A 27,549-nucleotide genomic window follows, 5' to 3' on the forward strand; every position below is an offset into this window, starting at 1 on the left:
CCATTCTTTTATTCCTTTATTTTCTTAATAAACTTGCTTTCACTTTATACTATGGATTTGCCTCTAATTCTTTCTTGTGCAAGATCCAAGAACCTTCTCTTGGAATCTGGATCGGGATTCCTTTCCGTTAAGTTTCTCCAGACATTACAGTGTGACTGGCCATGTCATCTGTCACAGGTGTGAAAACAATCAAAACCAAGAGCCTGAAGCTTCCGGGTAAGGATGAGTGACTACCGAGGAATCCTGCTCCCTGCAGGCACATCTAAAATGTGTTCCTGTGCTCGGGCCCTGCTCTTTCCAAGAAGGCAGGCTCCAGGGATTCCCAGGATCCCCCTCCCTCGGATACCACAGTCTATGTGGGTAGCAGGACTACAGTGGTGAAAGCCACCATGACAGTGAGGGCCAAGGGCAGGATGGTCAAATTAGAAGGCAGCGTCCTGCCCCCTGGCGATGAGCTGAGTCACTTGGTCCCTGTCTCCCCCTCAGAGCCACCATCTTGTCGTGGCTTCCCTCAGGAACATTATGAGCTCTCCCCCAGGAAGTGCTTCTTGGCTTCCCTTTGTTACTGGATGGGAAGTCTTGACTGCGAGTTGTCCAGGTTCTTGGTATATTGAACAAAGACTTGAACAAAATGCTCAAATAAAGCAATGGATGCCAGCGACACAGATTTACTGAAGTGAAAGGACACTCCACAGAGTGAAGCGGGCTCAAGCAAGTGGCTCAAGAGGTCTGAGTATAATGTTCCCTGGGGTTATTAACTAAAAGCACTTGATAATACCCTTTAGAGGTTTCCAACTGGTTACACCCTATGCAAATGAAGACAGCCCATGACCAACCCTGAAGTGAAGACTTGGCCCAAAAATAGGAATCAGAGGCTGAAGTAAAGACTTAGCTCGTGACCAATTAGAGGTTGAAGTTTTCCTTTAGGTTGAATTCCAAGAAGTCAGAGGCAGGTTGGCCTTAGACTCCCTGTCTCTAGACCCTATTCTCCTGCCTCATCTTCTCCAGACTCCCACCAGGTGGTGGTCTCTCTGGCCCTGCTAGGGACTGGGCGCAGGGAGGGGAGGGGTGGCTGACAGGCCTGCCTGAGGCAGGTGGGCAGTTGGTGGCCTTCGGGCATGGCCTGCTCCAATGGAGATGCCTCCTCGCTTGGCCTGCCCAGCCCAGTCCACCTCCATGCCTCTGGGAGCCCTGGGCCTAAGTGCTTTTCATAGATTATTTCATTTAATCCTTATTACAGTTGAAATGGCTAATATATTTCTATTTGACTGTTGAGAAGATTGCAGCTTATAGAGATTACATAACTGGCTCAAAGACACACAGCTAATAATGGTAGAGCTGGAATGGAACCCAGGTAAAATGACTCCAAAGGCCACAGAAGGTAAACAATTATTATATGCGTGTTCATTTTATTGTTACCATTGTAAAAAAAGAGGTACAGGCAAAGACATTTAAAGAGGATGTCCTATTGTTAACTGTATACTCTAAGTCAATTTTTATTTCCTGGTGAAAAACTAACTTAGAAATCTATAAAAACAGGATCAAACAGGCATCCAAATACAGGAAAAAGTTTATGGCACCTTTTTTATAAAAAGATGGAATGTAGTGAATTATCTTGATCCACATCAATAATACCATACATATACATAATTATAAATTGTTAGATAAATGTACAATTAAAATGTATAATTTTTATCTTCCAATCTGAGTTACACTAGTTTCCTGGTATTAGTGAAATAAATGTAAGCAAACCCTTATGTAAAAAACTCCAGCTATTTGTGATGAGGGGTATCTAGGTTAAGGTCTTAGTTTCTAGAACTAGTCTACTCTGTAATATCCTCACAATTTTCCTGATTACCAACCTTTAGTGCCTATTCTACCACTCTACTTCTTTCACTTCTTTGGCTTGATAAATAATCTCCTTTTCCTGATCATATTATTTCTCTTTTTTTGTGTCAGTGAATCCCTCACAAACTCTAGAACTTTCTTTTCTGAATGCTACTTTTCATAAGAACCTCCTACCCCCATCTGTTTTAGCTTTTCAGAGAGGACTTAGAAGTGCACGGTTTCCTGGGTGTCACATATAGAAATGCAGAAAAGCTTTCAAGAATCTTATAATCCTTCTACCTGGCCAATATTCACTGAGGGCCGAAATCTGTACTGACTTGATGATTGGGGATGAGGAAATCTGGGAAAGAGGTATGTGGATGGTCCTATAAAAGTGGGAACAAAGGGTGAAATCTCTGTATTGCACAGTAATTTTCACCAGAGAGCACCCACTACGTAAGAGGCATTAAACCATATGGAACAAAGACTTAACCAGGAGATAGCATCTGGTTTCTGTTTTTGGTCACCCCAGTGGGTAGACAATGAGCTCATGATCAGTAACCACTGTGGCTGAGATGGCGACTTTGCGTTGGCTCAACATAATGGGCTCCTTCCCAGCAAGACTAATCTAGTACTGCTGCTGCTCAATGTCTAGCCTACCAACAAGAGACGACAACATAAGCCGCTGTTACTGTGCCATCCTTCAAGATCAATCAGCTGCTTGGTGGCAAGAGTTGATTATACAAGATGCTTTCCAACCTCAAAACAGCAACAATTCATCCTGACAAGTGTTCCTGATACAGTTTTACCTTTCCTACCACAGTGCCTCAGCCAGCAACATACTTTGGCAATCTATCAGTTCTGAGAAGGAAGTTGGTTTGTTTGTTTGACTCAAAAGGGCTCTGTTAGGCCAAAAAACAATCTTACCATCCTTTTCAGGTGGGACTGGCTGGACAGTCAACTGGCTGATATCTAAGACTGGCAGCCTAGCATAATTAGTGGCTCAGAGCATATGAGTTGAAGGCAGAATGCTAGGCATAGAGCTAAATGTGTAGCAAAGAAAACCCACACTGCCACTAGAAGATAACTTGTGCTTGTTCTGTAGGAAAGCTGGATTCTTTATGATTAGACTTGCCTCCAGAGCCTGCCCTGTGATCACAGAACTGAACATCAGAAATACACCATTGCAAACTTGCTGTTGGAACTCACTGCAGAGCATCTGTGAGTTTAGGTAAATTCATCAGTTGATTTTAGCCCAATAGACCCAGGTGCCAATTTACTCTAAATTGGCTTAGGTCTGGGTTGTTTAATCATCCCACACTTTTTAGTTTTCTCTTATATTCTGGGAAAACCATTAAGAGATGCCCCTGCTGAGAGACTTTCACATGCAGAAACTTTTTCAGGAAGTTCATATAGAGGAATAACTGTCTACCCCTCTAGTGCTGCCCAGAAATGCTCGGCCCCACCCAACTGGAATCTACCACCCAGAAATGACTTATGTTAACAATTAAACCTCCTCTGCCAACACTTCAGCACATAGTGTTCAGATTACCAAATACACAGTCCTTGGGGAGGTATGTGATCTCATCCTTAGACAAAAAGGAGATGAGTGGAAATAATTTTCTAAGGCCAGCCTGACCCACTGTCACATAATGCTATTTGAACTGTACCAGCATGACTGTGCCAGCACCTGATGAATGATGAACACCTCCATCTCCTTCTGGGTGTGAAAGTATGTAATATATTGATTTACTGCTAGATGTAGTCTCCTACTGGCCCTGTCCTGCTAGTCTTGGACTTCTAACATGTGCCACAAAGATTAGTCCTAATACCTAAATAAATAAAAGTACTACTAGCTTTGAACTATACCTAGGAATTCAAGTCATGCTTCAAATATGCTTTTAATTGTGGCTCAAGCCTTCAATCATGAAAACCTGAAGATTCCCTGCTCCAACTGAAAGGATAAAAGTGGCTGGAGGGGTGAAGATTGGTATATACTGGATAGCCCAACACAGATCTTTAAAGAACGATTTTTACCTAGGAAGTATGTTCTGGGCTCTGCTCTGTGCATAAAAGTGCCATCTAACTATAGGTCCAGAGCTAGTGGGCTTGGTTTCTTGAACTGTCTCTGTGCCCAGCTCTGGATCAGTGGTGAGGGTGAGTATCTCTTTTCTAAGAGATACTATGGTTGGCCACTCTATGTAAGGTCTCCACCTCTAGACTAATGAGCTCTGGGGACATACAAAGCAGTGAAAACTCTTTTGATATAAACATATGATTGAAAGAAGGAGAAAATACAATTTGCAGAATGAGGGGAGTTCTGTCCTAGAAGAAGTCAGAGGGAATGCTGATCAAACCAAACCAAAATGCCCTCTACAAAGGAGATGTTAAAGCCCAGGGTTTGGCCATGGTATATGGGTTTCTGAAAAGGAGTGGGAGAGGGAGGGTTTAATAGAATTAAGCAGTTCAAGGAATTGTGAGGCTATAGTATTTGTTGAATTTACAATCAAGTTCCCTAAAACATTGGTAGGAAAGTAGAGAAAAAAAGGGTTAGAGGTCAGAGCAATAATACACTCATTTGGTTTAAAATTTAATCCCCAACTGATAATTGATCATTTTCAGTAACTCCAATGAGTTCTCACATTCTTGCAAATTAAAGGGAAAAAATCTTCAAGTCAAATTCTCTCAATTATATTGGTCATGATCTAGGTCACTAAATCTATTAAAAGAATCCTTCAAAGAAAAATGGAAGCAGTTGATTTAAATCTCCACAAAGCAAAACTGCAAGATATTTCAGAGCTCATACCTTCCGGAAACACAGCTACTTCTCTAAACACTTTATTCTCTCTTAGATACTTCTTAACAATTATTAGAATTTTAAAAATTATATTAAGAGAATAATTCGGTGAAACAGGGCAAGTTCCAGTCTCTCAAAATAATTCTAGTGATAAAACAAATCCCTGAGAAATGACACATCCTCACTATATATATTTGACTAACATCCCTGTTAAAACGTAATTGGGTGATATTTCTCAGGTAGGTATTATTCTTCTTCAAAAATTAATTACACACTAGTATCATGAATGGTTTCCAGTTCCCTTCCCCCAAATACAAATTTGCTCCTGAAGAAAATCAATAAAAGGCAAACATATGCAAGAAGCTAAACTGAGTCATTTTATAGAAAATTAAAGCCCTATGAAATAAACTGCTCAATATGAAGAGCTTTTGAAGGGATAATCAGGGGGTGAGGGAGGTAGTTCAAAATTCTGCTACATGGACGCTTGCTCCAAGAATTCCAAGTTTAGGCTACCATAGTAACGTAGATCAGTTACATAATTTGTTAAATATATTTATAGATGTAAAATGAATCCAACCCTTTTTAGTATAGTTTTAATGGAAAATGTATTCTAAGTTCTAAAAGAAGTTAGCTTACAAATAACTTTCTGGAACACAAATTATTTTTGCATTAAAGATGACCTGAATTAGATGGGATTCAAAACTTTAGAAATTCATACCCAAAAAAAGTACATTCAAATAGCAGTTAAAATTACAGGCAATATGTGATTAACAGCCAAAATGTGAAACATAGACAATAAATACTTCAGAAGTTTTTAAAAGAAGTTGATAAACATGGGCAACAGAGTCCTTAAAATGAGAAGGATTTCGATGCAAAAAGTGAAATGGAAGGAGCTATATATTGGTCACAGGCTTGAATCAGAAATGATTATTTAATGGTAGTGATAGAGCTGAAGCAAAACATTTGAGCAATAAATAAAAGACAAAGTAGGATACCTAGGGAAGGACCTGGATAAAGAAGGCTTAACATGTTAGGCTCAGGAGTCTAAGAACTGGGAGCTGTTCCAAGTTACTAAAGAAGAGACATGATGAAAACATGGACTTAGAATATTAGTCAAGTGGCAGTCTCTATGACAGAGGATGTTTTCTGTTACTTTCAGGTGTGAATTTGCAATTCTAACTCTTGAGGCTTAAACATTTTTAATATACCTGTACTTCCTTTGTGACTTAGACTATATCTTACTGCTGTTGCCAACCTGACTAGATTCCTTGTCTTGTAGCCTAATTTTACAATTCATTCATTTATTCAAAAACTGCCTATGAAGCACCTCTTATGTGTCAGGCATTGTGCTAGGGATAGCACACTAAGAATTACAAACCTAAACCCTGTCCTCAAGAAGCTGAGAATCTAATAGGGGATTCAGAATGTGGTCTATCTCGATGAATGTTACATGTGAGCTTGAGAAGAATCTGTGTTCTGGTGGTGTTGGATGCAATATTCAATAAATGTCAATTAGATCAAGTTGGGTGGTAGCACTGTTCAGGTCAACTGCCTGCTTATCAATCACTGACAGTGGGATGTTGAAGTCTCCAACTTTCACAATGGATTTGTCTATTTTCCCTCCAGTGATTAACCAAAGTTACCATTCAGGTGCACCTACCAGTTTACAATTCTAGCAGTTCTCATTTTAGGTGAACAGATCTCAATTGTGACTGTCCACTTTTGTCTGTTTATCCAGATTTCAGGGTAGGAGTTTGCCTTGCAAACACAATTTTCCAATGGGTCCAAGAAAAGTCACTGATTTTCAGTTTGTTCACCGTTTTCTTGTTGTAATGACAAGATTCACAACTTTCAAGCTGTATACATGTTCTAGCTGAAACAAGGAGTCACATACTTTGATCCCCTTTTCTAACTGAAATGAAAAGAATGAATTCTCCAAATCAATGGCTGCATACCCTGTACCTGAAACCTTATTAATCTGCTCTGGCAGTGATATCACATCAGGCAAAGTAGCTGCAATTGAGGCTACTAATTTAAGTCTGTAGTGCCTACAGTTTTTCCCCAAGAGACATCCAGTTTCTGCAGCCATTAGGCTGGCAAATTAAAGACAGCTATGATAGGCATCAGTATATTTGCATCTTTTAAGTCTTTAATTATGGCACTAATCTCTACTGTCTTCTCTGGGATAAGACATGTTTTTGCTTTACGATTTTGGTCTGGTGAAGGGAGCAGTTTCAGCAGTCTTTATTTGGTCTTTTCCCTACCATGATAGCTTTTACTTCAGAGATTAGGGACCCATAAGGGAGTAACTTTCAACTGTCAAGTATATCTATTTCAATTATGTACTTGGTGATGGAGATAATTATCACTACAGGTGTAGGGGAGTCTGTGGGCACATTGAGCCCACTGTGATTTGGAATTTGGTCATAGATTTCCACTCTGGGAATCAATGTCAACTCGGACTCTGTGCTCAATCGTCCTTGAGAGCTAGTTATTTCCTTTTCCTCAGTGTACAGTCACCTGTGTAAATGGCCAGAGGTCCCTTTTGGGAGGACTATGGATACTGTCATAACATAAACTTTGACTAGTATTGCAGGGCCCTTCTTAGGAATCCAGCCACTTCTTTGGTCAGTAGTTTCTGATTCTGGAAATTGGTTCAGATCTGGGAAATGAGTAAAAGAATTATGCTTTCTGCTGGGCTGTCCTCAGCCTCCTGCTCCTATGTTTTTGCTTTTCTTTCTTTAACTAGAGATGCTGAACAGCACCATTCTTAATTGGCTTGGCAGCCAGGGGAGGAGGTGGGTGCAGCTCCTGAAGGGGAAACCAGTTGTCTTGTTGGGAAGAGACCTCTACAGCATCTTCCAGCACAGTGGATACTCTTCTAGCCCTTATTAGGGAAGGGTGAGCCACCTCTGCACACCCAGAGGGTCCAGGTAGACTTTTAGAATCCAGATCCTCAGGGGCACCTATCCAGATATCCTATCAGAGTTTTCAGGATCCCTGGTCATCCCTATCAGGGCCCTGCCCTTCACATAACAGACGTACCTGGGCTGAGCATTCAGATGCCTCTGGAGCTCTGCAACTCTCACAATTAGGTCTTTAGCCTATTGTTTCACCCTGTCCACCCTTCCACTACTGGTATAGAGGGCCTCTTATGAGGCTACCACCAAGGCTTTCTGGTTTCACATACTTGTTAACAGTCCTCAGCCTCTCATCATCCTTATGTAGGCTGTCAATAAAACTTAGTAGCAAATGCCTGCATCATGGCTTCTTCCACAGTACTCCACTCCAACAGGACATTTTCCAAGGTCATCATCAGTGCAATCTTTATGAAATGAACTGCCACGTTGGGCCAGGATCTACTGTTGTCACATCTACCAATCAGAACAGATCCTCTTCCTGCTACACGGTGAGTGAGCCAGTTACAAATTACCTCCTATTTTCTCATATCACTATTCTTACTCCTAGTTTTAGACCTGGTCTTCTGAGAAGCAGACACTATGATGGGATTACATGTGAAAGGATCATGTTAGGAGACACACCCATGTAAAAGGAAATAGGGAGCAGGAAGAGGCCAGGAGAGCAGTCTGACAGTAATGTAAGTCTTAGTCCTAGTAAAGGACAGGGAGAGAAGGTTGGTTGAAAGCAGAAACGTCCTAGGCTGTAATGTAGTCTAGGAAAAGTTTGGCAAAGCCAACCAAGAGTGCTCACATCTGCAGCACATATACTAAAATTAGAATGATACAGAGAAGATTAGCATAGTCCCTGTGCAAGAGTGACACACAAATTCATGAAGATTTCATATTTTTACAAGCTAGAAAAGATTAGAGTCCTATCTTCAACCTCCTTAAACAGAATAACTCTCAGCTAATAATTTTGTATCCAGCAAAACTAAGTTTCATAAATGAAGGAGAAATAGTCATTTTCAGACAAACAAATGCTGAAGGAATTTTTCACTACCAAACCAGAACTATAAGAAATGCTAAAAGGAGTTCTAGACCTTGAAACAAAAGCCCAATATGTACCAAAACAGGACCTCTTGAAACCTTAACACTCACAGGGCCTATAAAACAATAACACAATGAAAAAAAAACTATCTAGGTAACAATTAATATGATGAAGAGAAGAGTGCCTTGTATCTCAACATTAACACTGAATGTAAATGGTCTAAATGGTCTGCTTAAAAAATACAGAATGAATTTAAAAAATCACAAACCAAATATCTGCTGTCTTCAAGAGACTCACCTAACGTGGAAGGATTCATATAAACTCAAGGTAAAAAGGTGCAAAAAGATATTCCATGCAAATAGAAACCAAAAGTGAGCAGCAGTAGCTATTCTTACATCAGACAAAACAGACTTCAAAGCAGTAACACATTAAAAAAAGCAAAGATGGTCAGTATATAATGACAAAAGGATCAATTAAACAAGAAAATATTTCAATTCTAAATTTATATGCACCTAACACTGGAGCTTCCAGATTTATAAAACATTTAAAAATGTTTAAATTTTAAAAATTACTACTATATCTAAGAAATGACACAGCAATACAATAATGGTGGAAGATGCCACTGACAGCACTAGACAGATTTTTGAGACAGAAAGTCAACCAACGGTGAACTTAAATGACACTCCAGAACAAATGGACTTAACAGATATTTACAGAACATTCTTCTCATCAGCACATGGAACATTCTCCAAGACAGACCATATGATAAGCCACAGAATAAATCTCAATAAATTTTTAAAAATTGAAATCATATCAAGTATATTCTCAGACAACAGAGCAATAAAAGTAGAAATCAACTCCAAAAAGAACCCTCAGAACTATACAAATACATGCAAATTAAATAATCTGCTTCTGAATGATATCTGGGTTAACAATGAAATAAAGATGGAAATTTAGAAATTCTTTGAATTGAATGATAATAATGACACAAGCTATCAAAACCTCTAGTATACAGCAAAAGCAGTGCTAAGTTTATAGCACTAAATGCCTCTATCAAAAAAGGTGAAAGAGCACAAATTGACAACCTAATATCATACCTCAAGGAGCTAGAGAAACAACAAGCTAAACCCAAAGCTACAAGAAGAAAAAAAAATAAAAAGATCGGAGTAGAACTAAATGAAATTCAAACAAAAAAGCCCCAAACATCAATGATACCAAAATCTGGCTCTTTGAAAAAACAAACAAAATAGAACATTAGTTAGATTAACCAAGAAAAGAAGAGAGAAGATCCAAATAAGCTCAATTAGAAATGATACTGGAAACATTACAAACAACACCAGAGAAATAACAAAACATCATTCAAGCCAGGTATGGTGGCTCATGCCTGTAATCCCAGCACTTTGGGAGGCTGAGGCGGGCAGATCATTTGAGGTCAGGAGTTCGAGACCATCCTGGCCAACATGGTGAAACCCCGTCTCTACTAAAAATACAAAAATTAGCCAGGTGTGGTGGTGGACGCCTATAATCCCAGCTACTTGGGAGGTTGAGGCAGGAGGATCACTTGAACCAGCAGGTGGAGGTTGCAGTAAGCTGAGATTGTGCCACTGCACTCCAGCCAGGGTGACAGAGCAAGACTCCAACTAAAAAACAAAGCAAAAACCATTTGAGACTGCTATGATTACCTTTATGTGCACAAACTAGAAACCCTAGAGGAAATGGATAAGTTCTTGGAAACATGCAACCCTCCTAGGTTAAATCAGGAAGAAACAGAAACCCTAAACAGATCAATAACAAGCAACAAGATGGAATCAGTAATTTAAAAGTTGCCGCCAACAACAACAACCACACCCAGGACCAGTTGGATTCACAGCTAAATTCTATCAGGCATTCAAAGAAGAACTGGTATCAATCCTACTGAAACTATTCCAAAAGACTGAGAAACAGGGAATCCTCCCTAACTCATTCTATGAAGCCAGTATCACCCTGATACTAATACCTGGAAAGGATTCAACAACAAAAGAAAACTACAGACCAATTTCCCTGATGAACATAGAGGCAGAAATCCTCAACAAAATACTAGCTAACTGAATCCAACAGCACAACAAAAAGATAATGTATTTTGATCAAGTGGGTTTCATTCCAGGGATGCAGGGATGATTTAACATATGCAAGTTAATAAATGTGATATATCACATAAACAGAATTAAAAACAAAAACCATATGATCATCTCAATAGATGCAGAAAAAGCACTGGACAAAATCCAGCATCACTTTGTGGTAAAAACTCTCAACAAACTAGACATAGAAGGGACTTACTTCAAAATAATAAAAGCCATACATGACAAACCCACAGCCAACATCATACTGAATTGGGAAAAGTTGAAAGCATTCCCCCTGAGAACAGGAACAAGACAAGGATGCCTACTTGCACCACTCCTATTGAATATAGTTCTGGAAGTCCTAGCCAGAGCATTTGGGCAAGAGAAAGAAATAAAGAGCATCCAAATTGGAAAAGAGGAATCCAAACTATTGCTGTTTTCAGATGACATGATCGTATACCTAGAAAATCCTGAAGACTCCTCCCAAAAGACTCCTAGATTTGATAAATAAATTGAGTAAAGTTTCAGGTTGCCAAATCAATGTACACAAATCAGTAGCACTCAGGCATTAAAAGGAATGAAATAATGTCTTCTGCAGTAACTTGGATGGAACAGAAGGGTAATATGCTAAGTGAAGTAACACAGGAGTAGAAAACTAAAAACTGTATGTTCTAACTTGTAAGTGGGAGCTTTACTGTGAGTACACAAAAGCATACAGAGTGATATAATGAACTTCAGAGACCCAGAAGCGGGTGGCTGGCAGGAAAGGAAGGGATAAAAAAAACTACACATTAGTGGTCGGGTATGGTGGCTCATGCCTATAATCCCAGCACTTTGGGAGGCTGAGGCGGGCGGATCACAAGGTCAGGAGTTCGAGACCAGCCTGATCAACATGGTGAAACCCCATCTCTACTAAAAATACAAAAAAATTAGCCGGGAGTGGTGGCGCATGCCTGTAATCCCAGCTACTCAGGAGGCTGAGGCAGGAGAATCGCTTGAATCCAGGAGGTGGAGGTTGCAGTGAGCCAAGATTGTACCACTGCACCCCTGCCTGGGTGACAGAGTAAGACTCCATCTCAAAAAAGAAAAAAACTAAAAATAAAATAATAATAAAAACTACACATTAGGGACAATGTACACTACTTGGGTGATGAGTGCACTAAAGTCTTAGAATTCACCACTGTATAATTCATCCATGTGACAAAAAGAAAACACACACACACACACACACACATACACACACACACACACACACGTACCCCAAAATGTATTGAAATAAAAACTTTTTGAAAAAAGCCATCAGGGAACTTGAAGTCGAAGTCAGCTGATAATGGAGTCCCATGCTTCGCAGGAATGGGTCTGCCTTAGTAGCTCCACTGCATTTAATCATAGGCGGAGAATAGCCCTTAGGAAGTATAAACCTGATACAAAAGTAGTAACACACGTAGAATTTTTTTGAAGCCCAGCACCTATGGTCCTCAGTTAACCTTCCTGTCCTGGGAAGTCTGTGAGGTTCATTGTTGGGTCACCATACTAACTTTTCTATTTTTTTTAAATTATTTTTTCTCTTATTTTTTCTTCCTATTTCTTCCCATTCAACACGCTAACTTTTCTAAAGGGCATTTCAGGTTTTTTGCTGAAGAATACTCTAATCTCCTAACCCTTAACGTTTAATCTTAGCTGCTGGTTTCATGGAGTAGGGCAGGAGAAGAGAGCTGAGAGTTCCATTATTCAAACTGCATATTTTCATTTGATCCCATCATTCTTAGACCTCTATCTCACTCACACTTCTCTGTGTCTGAAACTCCAGAGTACAAGAGCTATTGCAGTTTAATTTCTCCAGAAAATAGACTCCTAACTGAAGGAGAGTATCCTGGCTGCATGGCATGGCAGAGGGGTTCCAGTGACCAACTGCTCCATGCGTTCATCTTCAACTGTCTCTCAGTTTTCAGCTCCTTTCTCACCCCCATTTTCTTCCATATCTGCCAAGTTCTAAAGCACTAAGCAGGTCAGAAGAGTGAATGCATTATTTTCACCAATATTCTTCTCTACAGGCACTCTGTTGTTGCTTCCTCAACTTCTATCAAGTCAATTTGTATTCTTCCAGCTATGAGCCTTCCAAAATTTGTTTAAATCACTCACCTGCTGAGATTTCTTCTTATCCATTCATTTCAATGATCAGCTATCATTTCTTGTCTAATAAATATCAGATCCAAATGTAAAAGTAGGCCCCTGGGTGCCTATTCTTAACATTTGCTTCACACTTCAAACTGAACTTTACCAAAATAAAAATTATGATTTTACTTAAACCAATTATACCCAGTTTTCCAATTTTACATGTGTTATTGGATTTTGTCAGGTGGGAGTACTTTAGGAATTTTATACATGGGAAGAATATGGGTTTGTGAGACAGGAGCATGTAAGAGTGAACACACCAAGTGATGTAATAGTCATAAAAAATATTTCCTAACTGAGGCCCCACACACATACTACCTTACTTACTAGTTTCACAAGCAAAACATGTTTTGACTAAAATGGGGAACATTCTAATTAGGCACATTTGCATTTTTTAAGCACAATACTACTACTGCTTCAATAATATTTCTACTATTCTGCTAGATTTAAAAATAATAATTTTATACTCAAAAACTGTGAATTCTAAAATAGATCACATTTGAGATCGTTAACAACCCACCCTGGTATTTAAGTTAGAAATTCCATCAATGTTTTTATTTAAAATTTTTTTATAATGTGCTAATTTCTAAAGCCTTATAGGCACCATGTGGAAAATGTATTAAGAAGCAGCTTCACAGGAGTTGTGGTCTTCGTGCCTTGTCCTTCTTTCTTTCTTCACCATTGTCTTTAGCTTTAAGCTTTAACACCTTGGTTTCTTCTTCCAGCCTCTACCACATGACTTTGTCTCCCAGCTCTGTGGGTGTTCATTCTGTCCAGGCTCAACATAGAGACACAAAGTATTTTCTCTTCTGCAGTTAGCGTCAGCACTGCCCCCACACAGTTATAGCTGGTGTGGTCCAGAATTCCTGGAACCCACTTCACTCTCCTTCTCTGCACCTGCTTCTTATGAGTTGTGTTTTAGACATACTATGCTTTGAAATTATACTATAACTCAGGAAGTTATGATGTGTCATTGGGGCAATCTCATGGGAATAAGGCCAGCATAAAAATAAATTATCCTGGGGAGAAGACAACACCACATTATAGATTTTGCAAAAACTACAGCAATCATGAAATAACCTGGACCATAAACAAGAAGATATTTGTAATCATCCATTTATAATATACATACCAGAGATCCCTGTAAAATATAAAACTGTACTACAATAACTTTAAGGTTCCCTCTTTTACTGACTCCAAAATGAACTAGATATCTTCAAAACAGAGGAACAGACTCTCTCATTCCATCATTTCCAATTCACTGGACCACTCATAACTTAATGTTCTTGATCTTCCCAAGGAGCTGCTTTTATCTGATTATACAAATCAATGGTAATATACTAGAAAACTGCAGCCTGGAAAGACAAAGCAATGCCACAGTTAAACTGAAAACTCTGTTAGATATTTACAACAACGAAAATCACATACATAAAGCCAATTCTTCTACTATCATACAAGAGCTGTTTTGTTTTGTTTCTGACACTAATAACTTCTTAGCATTCCAAGCAATAACGTATTTCACCTACGTTCTTGTTTTAATTTGCTTTTTAAAGGCCATTTTCCTAGAGCAGATTGAAACAACAGGGTAAGAATAAGAAATTTCAAGATACTGTTTACACACCTGAAATAAAGTATACTTAGGTTTTTTTAAAAGTCCCTCACCTCTATCCAAAGCAGAAAGAAAATTCCACTGGCTGCTTATTATTTTTTAAATCAATAATTGCTAAAGAACACAAAAAACTAAAGTAAAAAAAATCACTCCACTGAAGCTTACAAAAGAAAAAACAGAAGAATACAATTTAGTTAAGCGCAGCTCCTAGACATACAGTACTTTTCAGTATAGGCAACTGCAACGATGAAAGAACACAGCCTTCTACATACTTAAATACCAAATGCCCCCTTGTGGACAGCACTGTTACTAGATTTACATATAAAATCTGTTTAAACTAACTTTTCTCTTCGTGATTTGAAGCTATGTACCTATCCCCCAATTGACCATTCTGATCTTGGGGAGAACACAAACCCAGTGAGGGTTGTCAGAGAACACCTCAGGAGGCAGTCGCGGAGGTTATATCATTTTAGTAACCTCAATACTTTAAAAATATATACTTAATGCGTGTCAATAGTGCTCTAGGGTCATTAATTTTAATGACTGGTTATCAGGCATTAAAAACAAAATTTCTAAGAATTTTCAGAAGGCATAAGCTACCAGAGTGAGCCCAGTGGGAGCATGACTAACTGGGTGTACAGCAAGGTAATGAGTCCCAGGAAGACCCAAATAGGGCTGGATGTCCATCAGGCAGCACAGCTAAAAGAAGAATCTGAATCATGATAAAGGAAAGAAATTAGTATCACAGTCAGGCAAATGGTGTGGGGCATCAGGATGAAGAAAAGATAAGTAGGTCAATGAGTAATAAGACAGACTGGAAGTCAGAGAGTGGGACATGACATGGACAACAGAGAATAATAGAGAGGAGAGCCCGGTGTGGGATAAAAACAATGGCCTGATGGTTTAAAAGAACTAAGACTTAAAACCATTTCTTCCTTCAGGTTTCTCCTGCTTTTGTAATATGTTCTTCTCCTGTTTGTCATATGGCAAACTGAAACATATGTCAGAAGAGAAGACAGACAAACAGCCAAAGGTTAATATTTCAAAAAGTCAATTCACCAAAGGATTAATTTGCAGGGAGACCAATCTACCTATAATTCCAAACTTACTAAAAACTCGCTTCAAGGAAAATCATTCGTATATGTGAATGTATAACCTGAAATATATTCTTTTTCTAAGTATATTTTTGATAATAATACTAAATGCTAAATCATTTCCGTAAATTTTGGGTTTTCAACAAACATTTCTTAAAATGTTACTAAATAAAATTATATTCATTAGAACATATTCAAGGATTTGGATTTTGGCAAATTGGCTTCCTGTGAATTGGTTTTCTACAAATTGATCAAGAGTCTTCCAGAGAATGTTTCAATGAGATTAAGTATTTTCCTAAATAATGTTTCTCGTTTCTACACCTTCTCCCCTGTTCTTTTCACCACCAGCTAGTCTTGCTAGCTTTAGGAACAGGATCCATCTGACCGACAAAGCATATGCACTGGTAAGAGATTTCCCTGAAGAATCCAAGCTGCCTGGGTGTCATGGAGGACAAGGGGGTGGGTATTGATAGGAAAACTAGAGAAAGAGAAAAATAGGGGTCATCACTTTTATGACTCTAAATGAGTCAAGGAACAGGACTTCCACTTTGCAATACAATTGACTGCAGGGGTATGGTGGGGCTTGTTGATAAGAGCCATTACACTAACTTTTCACAAGCAAGTCCGTATTGCACATCTTACTCTGAGGGATATAGATCCCCTACATCTGTTGATCTCAAGTGGTGCTCTGTAATAGAGCCTATTGAGATGTCTGCCAAAAAAATACAAATGTCCAGGCCTTACTCCAGACCTACCAAATTTCTGGGGAAATCCTCAGAATGTATACTTTTAATATACATTAGTATACATACATAATGTATATAAAAGTATACATTAAGCAGCACTATTCACAATAGCAAAGACATGGAATCAACCCAAATGCCCATCAATGATAGACTGGATAAAGAAAATGTGGTACATATAAACCACGGAATAATATGCAACCATAAAAAGGAAAGAGATCATATCCTTTGCAGGGACATGGATGGAGCCGAAAGCCATTTTCCTCAGTAAACTAATGCAGGAACAGAAAACCAAGCACCACATGTTCTCACTTACAAGTGGGGCCTGAACGTTGAGAACACATGGAAACAGAAAGGGGAACACCACACACTGGGGCCTGTTAGGGAGTGGGGTGGAGGGAGTGGAGAGCATTAGGAAAAATAGTTAATGCATACTGGACTTAATACCTAGCTGATGGGTTGACAGGTGCAGCAAACCACCATGGCACATGTTTACCTGTGTAACAAATCTGCACATCCTGCATTTGTACATTTGTACCCCAGAACTTAAACATTAAAATTAAAAAAGAATACACCTTTAATATACATTAATATGGCTACAAGTCTTTGACGAACATACCTGGGAACTCTTGGAAGGAATTTCAGGTAGGCACTAAGTCCCTTTTTGGTGAATGCACATGGAAGAGACTAGAAAATGTACACCCAACTAGCTCAAGGGAAGTAGAGGTTCTACACTTTTTATTAAGTGTGTTAAATACCGGCCAGGTGAGGTGGCTCACGCCTGTAATGGGAGGTGAGGCAGGCGGATCACCTGAGGTCAGGAGTTCAGCCTGGCCAACATGGCAAAACCCTATCTCTACTAAAAACACAAAAATTGGCTGGGCGTGGTGGTGGGCACCTGTAATCCCAGCTACTTGGGAGGATGAGGCAGGAGAATGGCTTGAACCCGCGAGGCGGAGGTTGCAGTGACCCAAGATCACGCCATTGCACTCCAGCCTGGGCAACAGAGTGAGACTCCGTCTCAAAAAAAGAGTGTTAAATATCTAATGAATTCTATTATAGTTTTGAGAAGGTACCAGAAGATTCAGAAGATTCACAACTTATATAACAGCACAGCTTAATAAGTGAAAACAGATTGCATATCTTTGGGCCTTATGCTTATCCCTTCCAAGGTGATTGGGGTTAATTTCACAACAGACTTGTTTTAATAAAATAGTACTTTTCCTTTATCAAGGGAAAATAGGACAGGAACTAACACAGAGCTTACTATGTCAGGCACTATGCTATTTGTTTTATCTATCTCTAATAATCTTCACAGTAACCCTGCATGACAGTTTAATTAACTCAATTTTACAGATGAGGAAATTAAGCCTCAGAGAGATGAAATAGCTTCCTCAGTGTCCTATAGTCTGAATTTGAGCCATGATGGTCTGATTCCAAAACCTATGTTTCTAGGTAAAATAGGTTATACTCAGTACATTTTCTCAGCCCCCCTCTTCCACTACACACCACATCACATTTTCTCCTAACATCCTGGCCTCTAATTGGCACTTCTTTCTTCACTTTTGAATAATTTGCCTGAACTCTGGACAACGCATTTTATCCTCTCCTACAGCAGAAGTTTCTAGAACATTCTTTTGCTGAACATTCATAAAGCCAGCCCCTTCTTGACTTCTATGATACCATTCTTCCAGTTGTCCCCCTCATCCTTTCTCAGTATTTTTCCTTCTCAATAATATTCCCTAAATTGCCTCCTAACACTTTAAGTGTTAGCATTCCCCAAGGTTTCAACCTCAATCATATTTTTCAGACTGCATATATTTTCCCGAGCAATCCCTTGTAGTTTCATGACTTCATGTGACACTTATGACTTGGTGATCAGGTCACCAAGAATGATATGCACAGTATGATATTTTTAATGCATTTTTATACATACAACATGTAGAGAGATATTAAAAAATAAACTGAAATAATATATACCAAATTCATGGTAGTCCTTGCCTATGAAAAGGAAGCAAAAACAAGACAGGGAGGAGAACAAAAGAGATCTCAACTCTATAAATTGTTTTCATTAAAAAATTTAAAATAAAAAAGGGACACAGATCTGAAGATTTATAAATACTAGAATATGGAGTTGTTCGCCATAATATATTCTGTGGGTTTTGTTTAACTCAAAATTAAAACCAGAAACAACCTAGAATACCAAGTTATAGGGAAAAGTAATTGAACATTTGCATTCCAACACAATGGAACATAATATAGCCTTGAAAAATGCACATGAAGAGAATATAACATAAGAAATAATTGACTTAATTATCCTGATTAGCATAGGATTCAAAATTGCCCATGCAGTAAGGTTATAATTATATTTTAAACAATAAAAACTAGCTGTAATTCTTTTTCACTTTGTTTGTTGGCTGACTTATTCATTTGGTTGTTCTTTTAAATCAATATGTATGCATACAAAAATTACTAAAAACAGAACTGTCAACAGTGGATATGTTTGATTTTATAATATTCTCTTTCTTTGCCTTTTATTTTCCAAATAATATCAACTGAATACATATTGAATGAATATGTATGAATGAATTGAATACATAAAATGAAATGCCTTCACTTTAAATGACTTTGTGTGTGGCAGATACAGCCAACTGTACGCTCACAATCCACTCTTCTCTTCTTCCTGTATATTCAGTAAAACACTACATTTCCCAGCCTGTCACGCACACAAAGGTGGCCATATGATACAGTTCTAATTCCCAGTGAAATGTCAAGGGGAGCAGCATCTTAGAAAGCTCTTTGAAGGGGAGTAGACCTGACTGGCTTTCACCTTGGCCATTTCTCCTTCACCTACTTCTTTTTTTGAATGATAATGTGAAGCAGCTGAGAAGGTGAAGCAGCCGTCTTTAAACACGAGGACAAAAGCCACTCACAAACAGATGGCAGAGTAGAAACTTAGGGGAAGGCTGGATTCCTGAAGGCATTATACAGCCACTGCACCACCCCTGGACTGCAAACCTCATACTTTCTGTCACATGAGGAAAAAAAAGAAAAGAGAAAAAAAAAAAAACTTTACTGGTTTAAACCTTTCTCTTATATTTTGCCAAATGCAACCTTTAATTGATACATCATGCTAAAATAAAATTTTAACAAATTACCCCACTGAAAGACACTTAGAAGGTAATATAATCTATCTTACCTTCAGAGGAGAAAAGTGAACCTCAAGAAAAAAAAGGTTGGAGGCATCAACCTAATATCAGAACAAAGACTAAAGCTTCACTCTCACGTATGTGAATAATTTTTTCCAAAATATTAAAATCACACTGAACTTTATATTTCAAAATGGAGGCTGAAACAGGCAGGGTGTAGTGACTCATACCCGTAATTTTGGGAGGTGAGGCAGGCGGATTGCTTGAGCTCAGGAGCTTGAGACCAGCCTGGGACACATGGTGAAACCTCATCTCTACTAAAAATACAATAATTAGCCAGGCATGGGGGCATGAACCTGTAGTCTCAGCTATTCAGGAGGCTGAGGTGAGAGGATTGCTTGAGCTCAGCAGGCAAAGGCTGTAGTGAGCTGAGATTGAACCACTATACTCCAGCCTAGGTGACAAAGTGAGACCCTCCCTCAAAAAAAAATTGCTGAATGGTAAATTTTACATTATGTATATTTACCACAATAAAAAAGAGATAAAATTATATTAAAATAAAGTCCACTTTAATGATATAGTTTGAAGATAATATTTTATATATTTTTGTCAAATAACATTTAAAATATTACACATATACTAGTCAACAACGAGTGCCCATCCTTTTGCTACCCATAAGCAAATCTGCAGTTTGAAGTTACTCAAAATTAGTATTCAAACTAACACATCAATTTCATAAGTATGTCTGTACAGATTACTCCTAAACACTAAACAATCCACAACAAGGATAAAGAATCGGGAAATTTACAGATGGTGTTTGAATTCATACCCTATCCCACAAACACAACTAATTTAAGCCCTTTTGCCTAATTGTCAATTTAACAGGAAGCCAAAAATAGGTCTGCGTTACACAATTATATGTCTAAATTTCACAAATATTATTCTTTATATCAAAGAATAAGACTTAGTATATCTTTCGTCCTTAGCTAAGAGGGTCTCTTGACTGGATATAGGATTGTTGGATCCCAGTGCTTTTTGTTTAGCATTTGGACACTTCTATCGCTGACTCCTTGGCTAGATTTCTAATGTCTGCTGCTCAGACATACCCCTCTTGGATTCATGAGTACCAAACACTCATGAAAGCACCTGTCCAGAGAATAGAGAGGACCAGTACTATTTATACTGAACTTTCATTCTCTTTCCTTTCTACTTAGCCTGTGGTCTCACTTTTCCTTGTGTTAATATTTCTTCAGTCCTTTACTGTGCAGAAATATAATTCTCTGTTTCTGGATCTAAATTATGAAACCTCTTAGAGAACCATATTTTCTTCAGAAATAACACAAATACGTCAAGGAAAATAAATGTAGTTTTGCCAACATGAATATGTTCCAGAGTCTCAGGTAGTAGTTAGAAAACCAATTAAATGCTCCTTAGATATGCCCTAAGGTATTTTACCAAGTCATACCAGCACTTGTTGCTACTCTCCACGAAGGTGGTGATACCCACTCTTGTGAGCTAGGACTGAGCCTCAGTTATCAAGAAGCAGGTAGCTACAATATTTTATATCCAGTAGGTACTAATAAAATTCTACCTGCAATTAAGAAAAGGCACTAAGCTTAACACAGCTCTAGCAATGATTTCTAAATGCCACAAGAGGGCGATATAACTCTATGACAGCACACGGGAAAACATACAATTTTTCGAATTAAAAAAGAAAAATTCCTGACTTTCCAAGATATGGAAATAAAGGAATGTCTGGGTTGAAAATAACAAGTGTGCAAAAACACTTATTTCTCCTTGATCCATTATTAGCAAAAACACAGTATTTGTCTATATCTTTCTCTCTAGAGGTTGGCAGTGATTCAAAACGCAATATCCACACATGCTCTGCTCTTCAGGAGGCCCGTGAATATAGCTGGCAACTTAGTGCTCCACCTATAGCTACTTGAAAATTATTTGTTGTTACTCCAAACAGGTCCCCTGAAAAAAATAGTTTATTTAGACCTTGCCCTAGTCTTCAAACTTCTGTTTGAAATACATCTGAAAAAAATAGACATAATTTCCTTCAATTATTCTTTGTGTTTAATCATATTTCTACTCACCACTGGCATTCGTTCATAGACACGAATAGAAGATAGTCTATCTACAATAAATCAAATACGAACACTTAATGTTTTATCAGTTTTAACTCAAATTATAAAACGTACATATGATTGGTTTTGTACCTGAAGAGTTTCCACGGATTTTTTCCATCTTCTCCTTGAGATAAACAATTTGCTTTTCTAGTTGATCATTTAATTCAAGTTGTGTCTCATAACGGGTTTTCCATTCACTACCTGTGTAAAAACGGGGAAACAATCAAGATAACCCCAACACCTCTCATTTAGTCATTAAAATAACATGAAGAGCTTGATCTTACTCTATTACTACATTTTACTTTATTGGCAATACAGATCAACTAGAAGGAAATAATCATTAAGTCTGTATTTCTGTTAGTAAGATTTTCTAGATTGCAAGAATTAGACCCACACTCAGGCTACCACACAGCCAAACCTTATTACAACTACTACAATTCCTCTTCTTCCCTATTTCCCACCCCCTTTTTTCTTTTACTTCCTGTGCATCCTTACAATAAATTCAATTAGAGGGAATATCAGGACATGTTTCTTTCCTTGGAACTTGAAATACCCATGTATATAATATTCATATATTTCATATATGATATTTCATATATATATCCATAAATACATATGAATATTTAAAGTTCCAAGGAAACTTGATATATTTATATATTTTATATATACTTATATGTATATAAAATATCCTAAACATTACTAACCTATCCAATGTCATGTTCATTTTTTTCCTTTGAAAGCAATTCTGAAGTCTGCTTAATAACTATCACTTATGTGTCTGCTGTGTGTAAAGCACACAATGCTTTACATACATTAACTAATTTAATCCTCATTTTAGAAATGTAGTTACCTCTTTTACAAAGATGAGGAAACCAAGGTTCGAAGATGTCAAATAATATTCTTAAGATGACAGAGCTAATAAATAAGGGAAAAACTGGGTTTTAAATCCAGTTTTATCTGCCTTTGAAATCACATCCTCTTAACTGCTAAGCTGAAGGAACAATGTACATTTAGCTATCTTCTCAGGCATTTTCTCTTAATCTTAAGCATTTTTCTTTCACTAAACCCCTTTAGCTATTAAAGTCAAAGCATTTGTCTTATGTCTGGGGAAAAAGAAGAATACAGCCTAAAATTAAAAGGTCTTTGTTCAGATTCAAAGCCCAAAGCTAACTTTTTCTAGTCTTTAAAGTTAGGCTTTGTAGAGGGCAAAAAGATGGCTTCTTTTTCAACTTTAAATGCTCTTCACATGTCTGAAATAACTGCTGCTACATAACAGTTGGTGGAGGAGTTAAGGAGAAAGAGTATTAGCACATACCACTACCAACCTCCTCAGCCCAGACACAGGTCTCCCTTACACCCTCATCTTTATGCAAATGTGGCCTACCAAAGGGGCTGGAACACCCTCCCATACTGAAACTGAAAGTCATTAACCCAAAAGCTTTGGAAAGGAACAAGAAGAAAGGAGAAGCCCTGAAAGACTAAACATTTACCCAAAAGACACAGTAGAGCCCAGCTGCATGGAATCATCTTTATAACTTGCTACCTAAAGTCTCCCTTTGTCATGGTATCCCCCTTCCTACCATGGGAATGGATGCTTCAGACCAAGATGAGAATGGTTACCAAAAAATTAAAAATGCAATTTATTTTTGGCACATCTGAGTACAGTTTATAAATTCTGACACCATTTTATTTTAAAATATTATTGACTTTTAAGTCAATCATCAAATATAGACAAGTCAGCCAGGCATGGTGGCTCACACCTGTAATCCCACCATTTTGGGAGGCTGAGGCCAGCAGATCACTTGAGGTCAGGAGTTCAAGACCAGCCTGGTCAATGTGGTGAAACCCTGTCTCTACTAAAGAATACAAAAATTAGCTGGGCGTGGTGGCAGGCGCCCGTAATCCCAGCTACTCAGGAAGCTGAGGCAGGAGAATTGCTTGAACCCGGGAGGCGGAGGTTGCAGTGAGCTGAGATCACGCCACTCACTGCACTCTAGCCTGGGTGACATCGCGAGTCTGCATCTCAAAAAAATAAAAATTTTTCTTAGAAAAACAAAAATAAAATAAGATAGATAGACAGACTGACCTATTAGTATACAATTGTAACCAAATGCAATTCGGCTGCTCGCCACTTACAGAGTCCAATTAATAAGAGCAAGGTCTGGTGGAAAGTGACTTTATTAACCCCAACATCAACATGGGACAACACAAAAGACCCAACATAGACACCAAAACAAGACACAGAACCTTGTAACCAGCACAACTCCTGCATGCCTCCCATATTAAGTTTCCCTTTGTAAGCCCCCTGCCTTTTTTCTAAAAATTGGACATGGTTATTTTGGATGGGAATCTGGCCACTTGTCCATTATTAGTTTTGGTCAATGAAGTCACTTTCTCTCTCTCAGACCTCGCTCTTGTTAATTGCACTATGCAATCAGCACTTAAAATTGCTGGTTACAATTTTAGTGTCCCGTATGGTGAGTGCTGTATGCTCCAGGGCCTGAGCCTGCCAGTCTGGTTTCTGTCAGATGGGGCAAAGGGCCATCTGTGAATACTACTTGCTGACGGCTAGCTGACCCATGGCTAGGATATTAGGGAATTTCCAGCAGTTGCCAAGAATCTTTTGTCTTAGGGATCCTCTCTTTTCTTCCTGCTATGGTGTCTGCTACCTTCAATGCTTCACTGGTGCAAAGTGACCTCTGGAGAAGTTGACAAACTTTGGAACTAGGTACATTAGTCAGAGTGTACCCAACCACCCTCTGCCTCTTTTGGGGTGTTGCTGGGGCTCTGCTTTATTTAGACTTGGCTGCCAGTGACACTATATGAGCATTTTATGCATTGGTTTTGTTTGTATTTGCTGCAGTCTTGGGCCTTTGCTCAGTTCTGACTCAGCTGCCTGGGGGAGCCATTTGAAACTGAAATGAGGGATGTGGGAGTCTACACAGCCCCTTAACCAGGAATTTGTTTGGAGGCACACCACCTGTTTGTCCATGTGTGAGATCTTTGTGCACCCTGATCTCTCTCTCTTTCCCCTTTTTTTCAACTTCATCATCCTGATTATCTCAGAAGCCATCTGCAGCCCTACTCTTCTCAGCCAAAACCACCCTTAGCTCCCTCTGGCTCGAAACAGTTTACCTTGACTGGTGACTTGAGGAAATGGGAGGGATTCATCCCACACCCTGCAGGTCTGGGGTGCTGAGGCTCTCCCTAAGAGGAGATAAACAAGAGAGGTAGGGGTACTGTGCAGTGACTGGAAGGCTCATAAGCCTCCCTTCCCTCTTTTTTCTTTCCTCTTCCTGCCCACAAAACCTGACCTCCTTTCTCCTCTCCACTCCTTTCTTTTTATCTTTTCCCGTTCAAACCAGGAAACCAGTACTGAAGAGGAAAAACAACTTTCAACATCCTGGCCCCATTTTGTCATCCTCTTTGGGACTCCAGCTGATTACATATGGTCCATTTTTGTGTACATTTTAAACTGACGGGCAAATTACAGCAAGAAAAATTTAGAGCTCAAATAGTTAACCTGAAGCTACAGAGTTAAGTAGCGTCTTCTAAAGCTATCTTCCTCTCTTTCCTGCCTGCTTTAAATCTGCTGTTACTAAGCTGCTGGTGCTAAGACTCATTTATGGTCTAACTAGAATGTAAACACTGGAAAGTTGTTTGAAACTGAAAATAAAAAAACAAGGGTAAAAGGGGTTTAAAAAATTGCCATAGAGACTGTTTTACCCAAAATTTTGGTTCACAGATTTCCTTGGATTACCTATTAGGGCAAACAAAGTTTGGCCATATGAACAGGTTTCAATTTTGTCAGAAAAAGAACTTGGAGCCAGCTAACTTTTGTATGTCTGTGAGTTTGTAATGCTATCTCATGGCTAGAGTTCCAAGGTAAAAGCTATTGGTTATTTCTTTGTGCATGTATGTATACATGTTTAGATATATTTATGTAATGTTCATGTATTATGTTCTGTGTTGTGTCTAGCATGCTATCAAATTGGCTTATAAGTAAACGAGTACTCAAAAATTAAGTCCAAATGCTTTTCAAGTGCATGTGAATCTTTAATAAAACTGGTTTTAAAATTATTGATAAAAATAGAAATGTCTTCAGAATTGTCCACATACATTTTTATCTAAGTGGTTTTATATTTGTATCAGTGTGTATACTAAGCTGTCAAGGGTTGACATAAAGGTTCTAAGACTTTACACTCAGCCAAAAACAGAATAATCTTTGTGTATTTTTTTTGACAAATAAGATTAACTTAAGATTGTTAGTTCAATGAAACAGCTAAATATTCTGAGTCATCAGCAAATACATTTAATTTTAAGGCTCTTAATTAGGTGCTCACCATTTACTGTTCACAAATTTTAAAAATGGTTAATAGGGAAATTATTATTATTATTATTGAGACAGAGTCTTGCTCTCTTGCCCAGGCTGGAGTGCAGTGGTGCAATCTTGGCTTACTGCAAGCTCCGCCTCCTGGGTTCACACCATTCTCCTGCTTCAGCCTCCAGAGTAGCTGGGACTACAGGCGCCCACCACCACGCCTGGCTAATTTTTTTGTATCTTTTTTAGTAGAGACGGGGTTTCACCGTGTTAGCCACCAGGATGGTCTCGATCTCCTGACCTCATCATCTGCCCACCTAGGCCTCCCAAAGTGCTGGGATTACAGGCGTGAGCCACTGCGCTCAGCCCAGTAATAACTTTAAATAATGATTAGTTTTGTGTAATATCTCAATTTTCAGAAGTAATTTAGATAAACTATTAAAAAATGGAAAGTGTGAATACATGTAAATGAGATAAATGCCTGTAAGTGGACTTTTTATGTAATTTTAAATCTTAAAATTGTTTTGAATTAAATAATAGATGCTCCAATCCAATTGATAATAATTGGATTTCTGGGACACTTCCAATTAAGAAAAGATTATGATGTGGGAAAACATATTTCTAAAACTGTAGAATGGTTTCATCCAGAAAATGCTAACATCTGATAAACAGTTCAGGATTTCTTGCTTCCTAAGTTTTCACTAAAATTTAAGGTTACTAAGAATAAGAATTCTAATATATAATTCCGTAAGTTGTGTTTTCATTTTTTAAAAAAGAGTAATTTAAGTAATTCAAAGGTCATTTAAAAGTTATTTCTAAAAGAAGATAAAAAAGAATCAGTGAGTAGGGGAGATATAAAGAAAGTTGTGGATACAAAAATGTGTTTATAATAAAAAGGTTATAAAACAAGCAAATAATTTTACATGAGAAAGATTTTATATAGTAAATTCTTGTCCTAAAATAAAATGGCTGGTTATTCAGAAAACAGAAAATTTTAGGACAAATCAGAAAGTCCAAGCATGTAATAAATGGTCTATGTCAGTTATGATAAGGTTCGTAAAAGGAAAATCACAAAAGTTATTTTATGTATTAAGTTGGCTATAATTCAAAGGGAATTATTTTTAATAGTCTTTCTAAGATTGATCCCCTATCCTACAACAAGGTTTTCTTAAGGTATTACTTTTCTCTTAATAAAATTACAAGAGATTTTTAAAATTTTAGAGCCTGTTTCTTTTAAAAACTTCTCAGAATCATATCTCAGAAGTTCAACTATTGCTGTCTCACTGCTTTCAGTTTTTCCTCTGCCTGAGAAGGCCTGAGATGAGCGCTCTCTCCTTCAGCTTTTAAATTAGCTTCTGTAACATTTTTCCTCTGGTTCCATTGTTGTGGCCTGATGCTAAAATGTTTTATCTTAAAGGTCTAGAAAAGCAATATTTTCCTCCAGTATAATTTGAATCTGTACTCTTGGCTTTCTTGATAGGTTTAAATTTTTCAATGTAATCAAGAAACTTCTCATGCAGTTACTAAGAACTATGTATTCCTCTGCTATACTCATAACCCGGAACACATTCTTCCTGTGTCTGATTAAATTCAAGTACATTTTTCATCAGGTTTAACTTCCAGGTTGTCTAAATAGGCTTCCTATAAGGAGA

The 27,549-nt window shown here is 38.2% G+C and overlaps 1 protein-coding gene and 1 non-coding gene across 9 annotated transcripts in view; one reads left to right on the forward strand and one right to left on the reverse strand.

Moving 5' to 3' along the window:
* CCDC169 (coiled-coil domain containing 169) overlaps positions 1–27,549 on the reverse strand; it is a 68,101-nt gene that overhangs the window by 26,842 nt on the left and 13,710 nt on the right. For 5 of the 8 annotated variants that reach the window (XR_004178654.1, XR_004178655.1, XM_031655786.1 and 2 more), the window contains exons 3-5: positions 24,712–24,783; positions 21,667–21,777; positions 21,544–21,584 (exon numbers count right to left, since the gene is read on the reverse strand). Coding sequence is in view for 6 of the 8 variants with exons in the window: in XM_031655786.1 (XP_031511646.1) it covers positions 21,544–21,584; positions 21,667–21,777; positions 24,712–24,783 (224 nt within the window). In the remaining 2 variants the exon portion in view is untranslated. The remainder of the gene's footprint in view (positions 1–21,543; positions 21,585–21,666; positions 21,778–24,711; positions 24,784–27,549) is intronic. The other 3 variants (XM_009191777.4, XM_031655787.1, XM_021929544.2) reach the window with 1 other exon arrangement.
* On the forward strand, positions 8,328–8,434 carry LOC116270651. The gene has a single exon (XR_004178799.1). It is a non-coding gene; the product is annotated as a U6 spliceosomal RNA (small nuclear RNA).

The sequence above is a fragment of the Papio anubis genome, chromosome 15 (assembly GCF_008728515.1).
Source record: "Papio anubis isolate 15944 chromosome 15, Panubis1.0, whole genome shotgun sequence".
Lineage (NCBI taxonomy): Eukaryota > Metazoa > Chordata > Mammalia > Primates > Cercopithecidae > Papio > Papio anubis.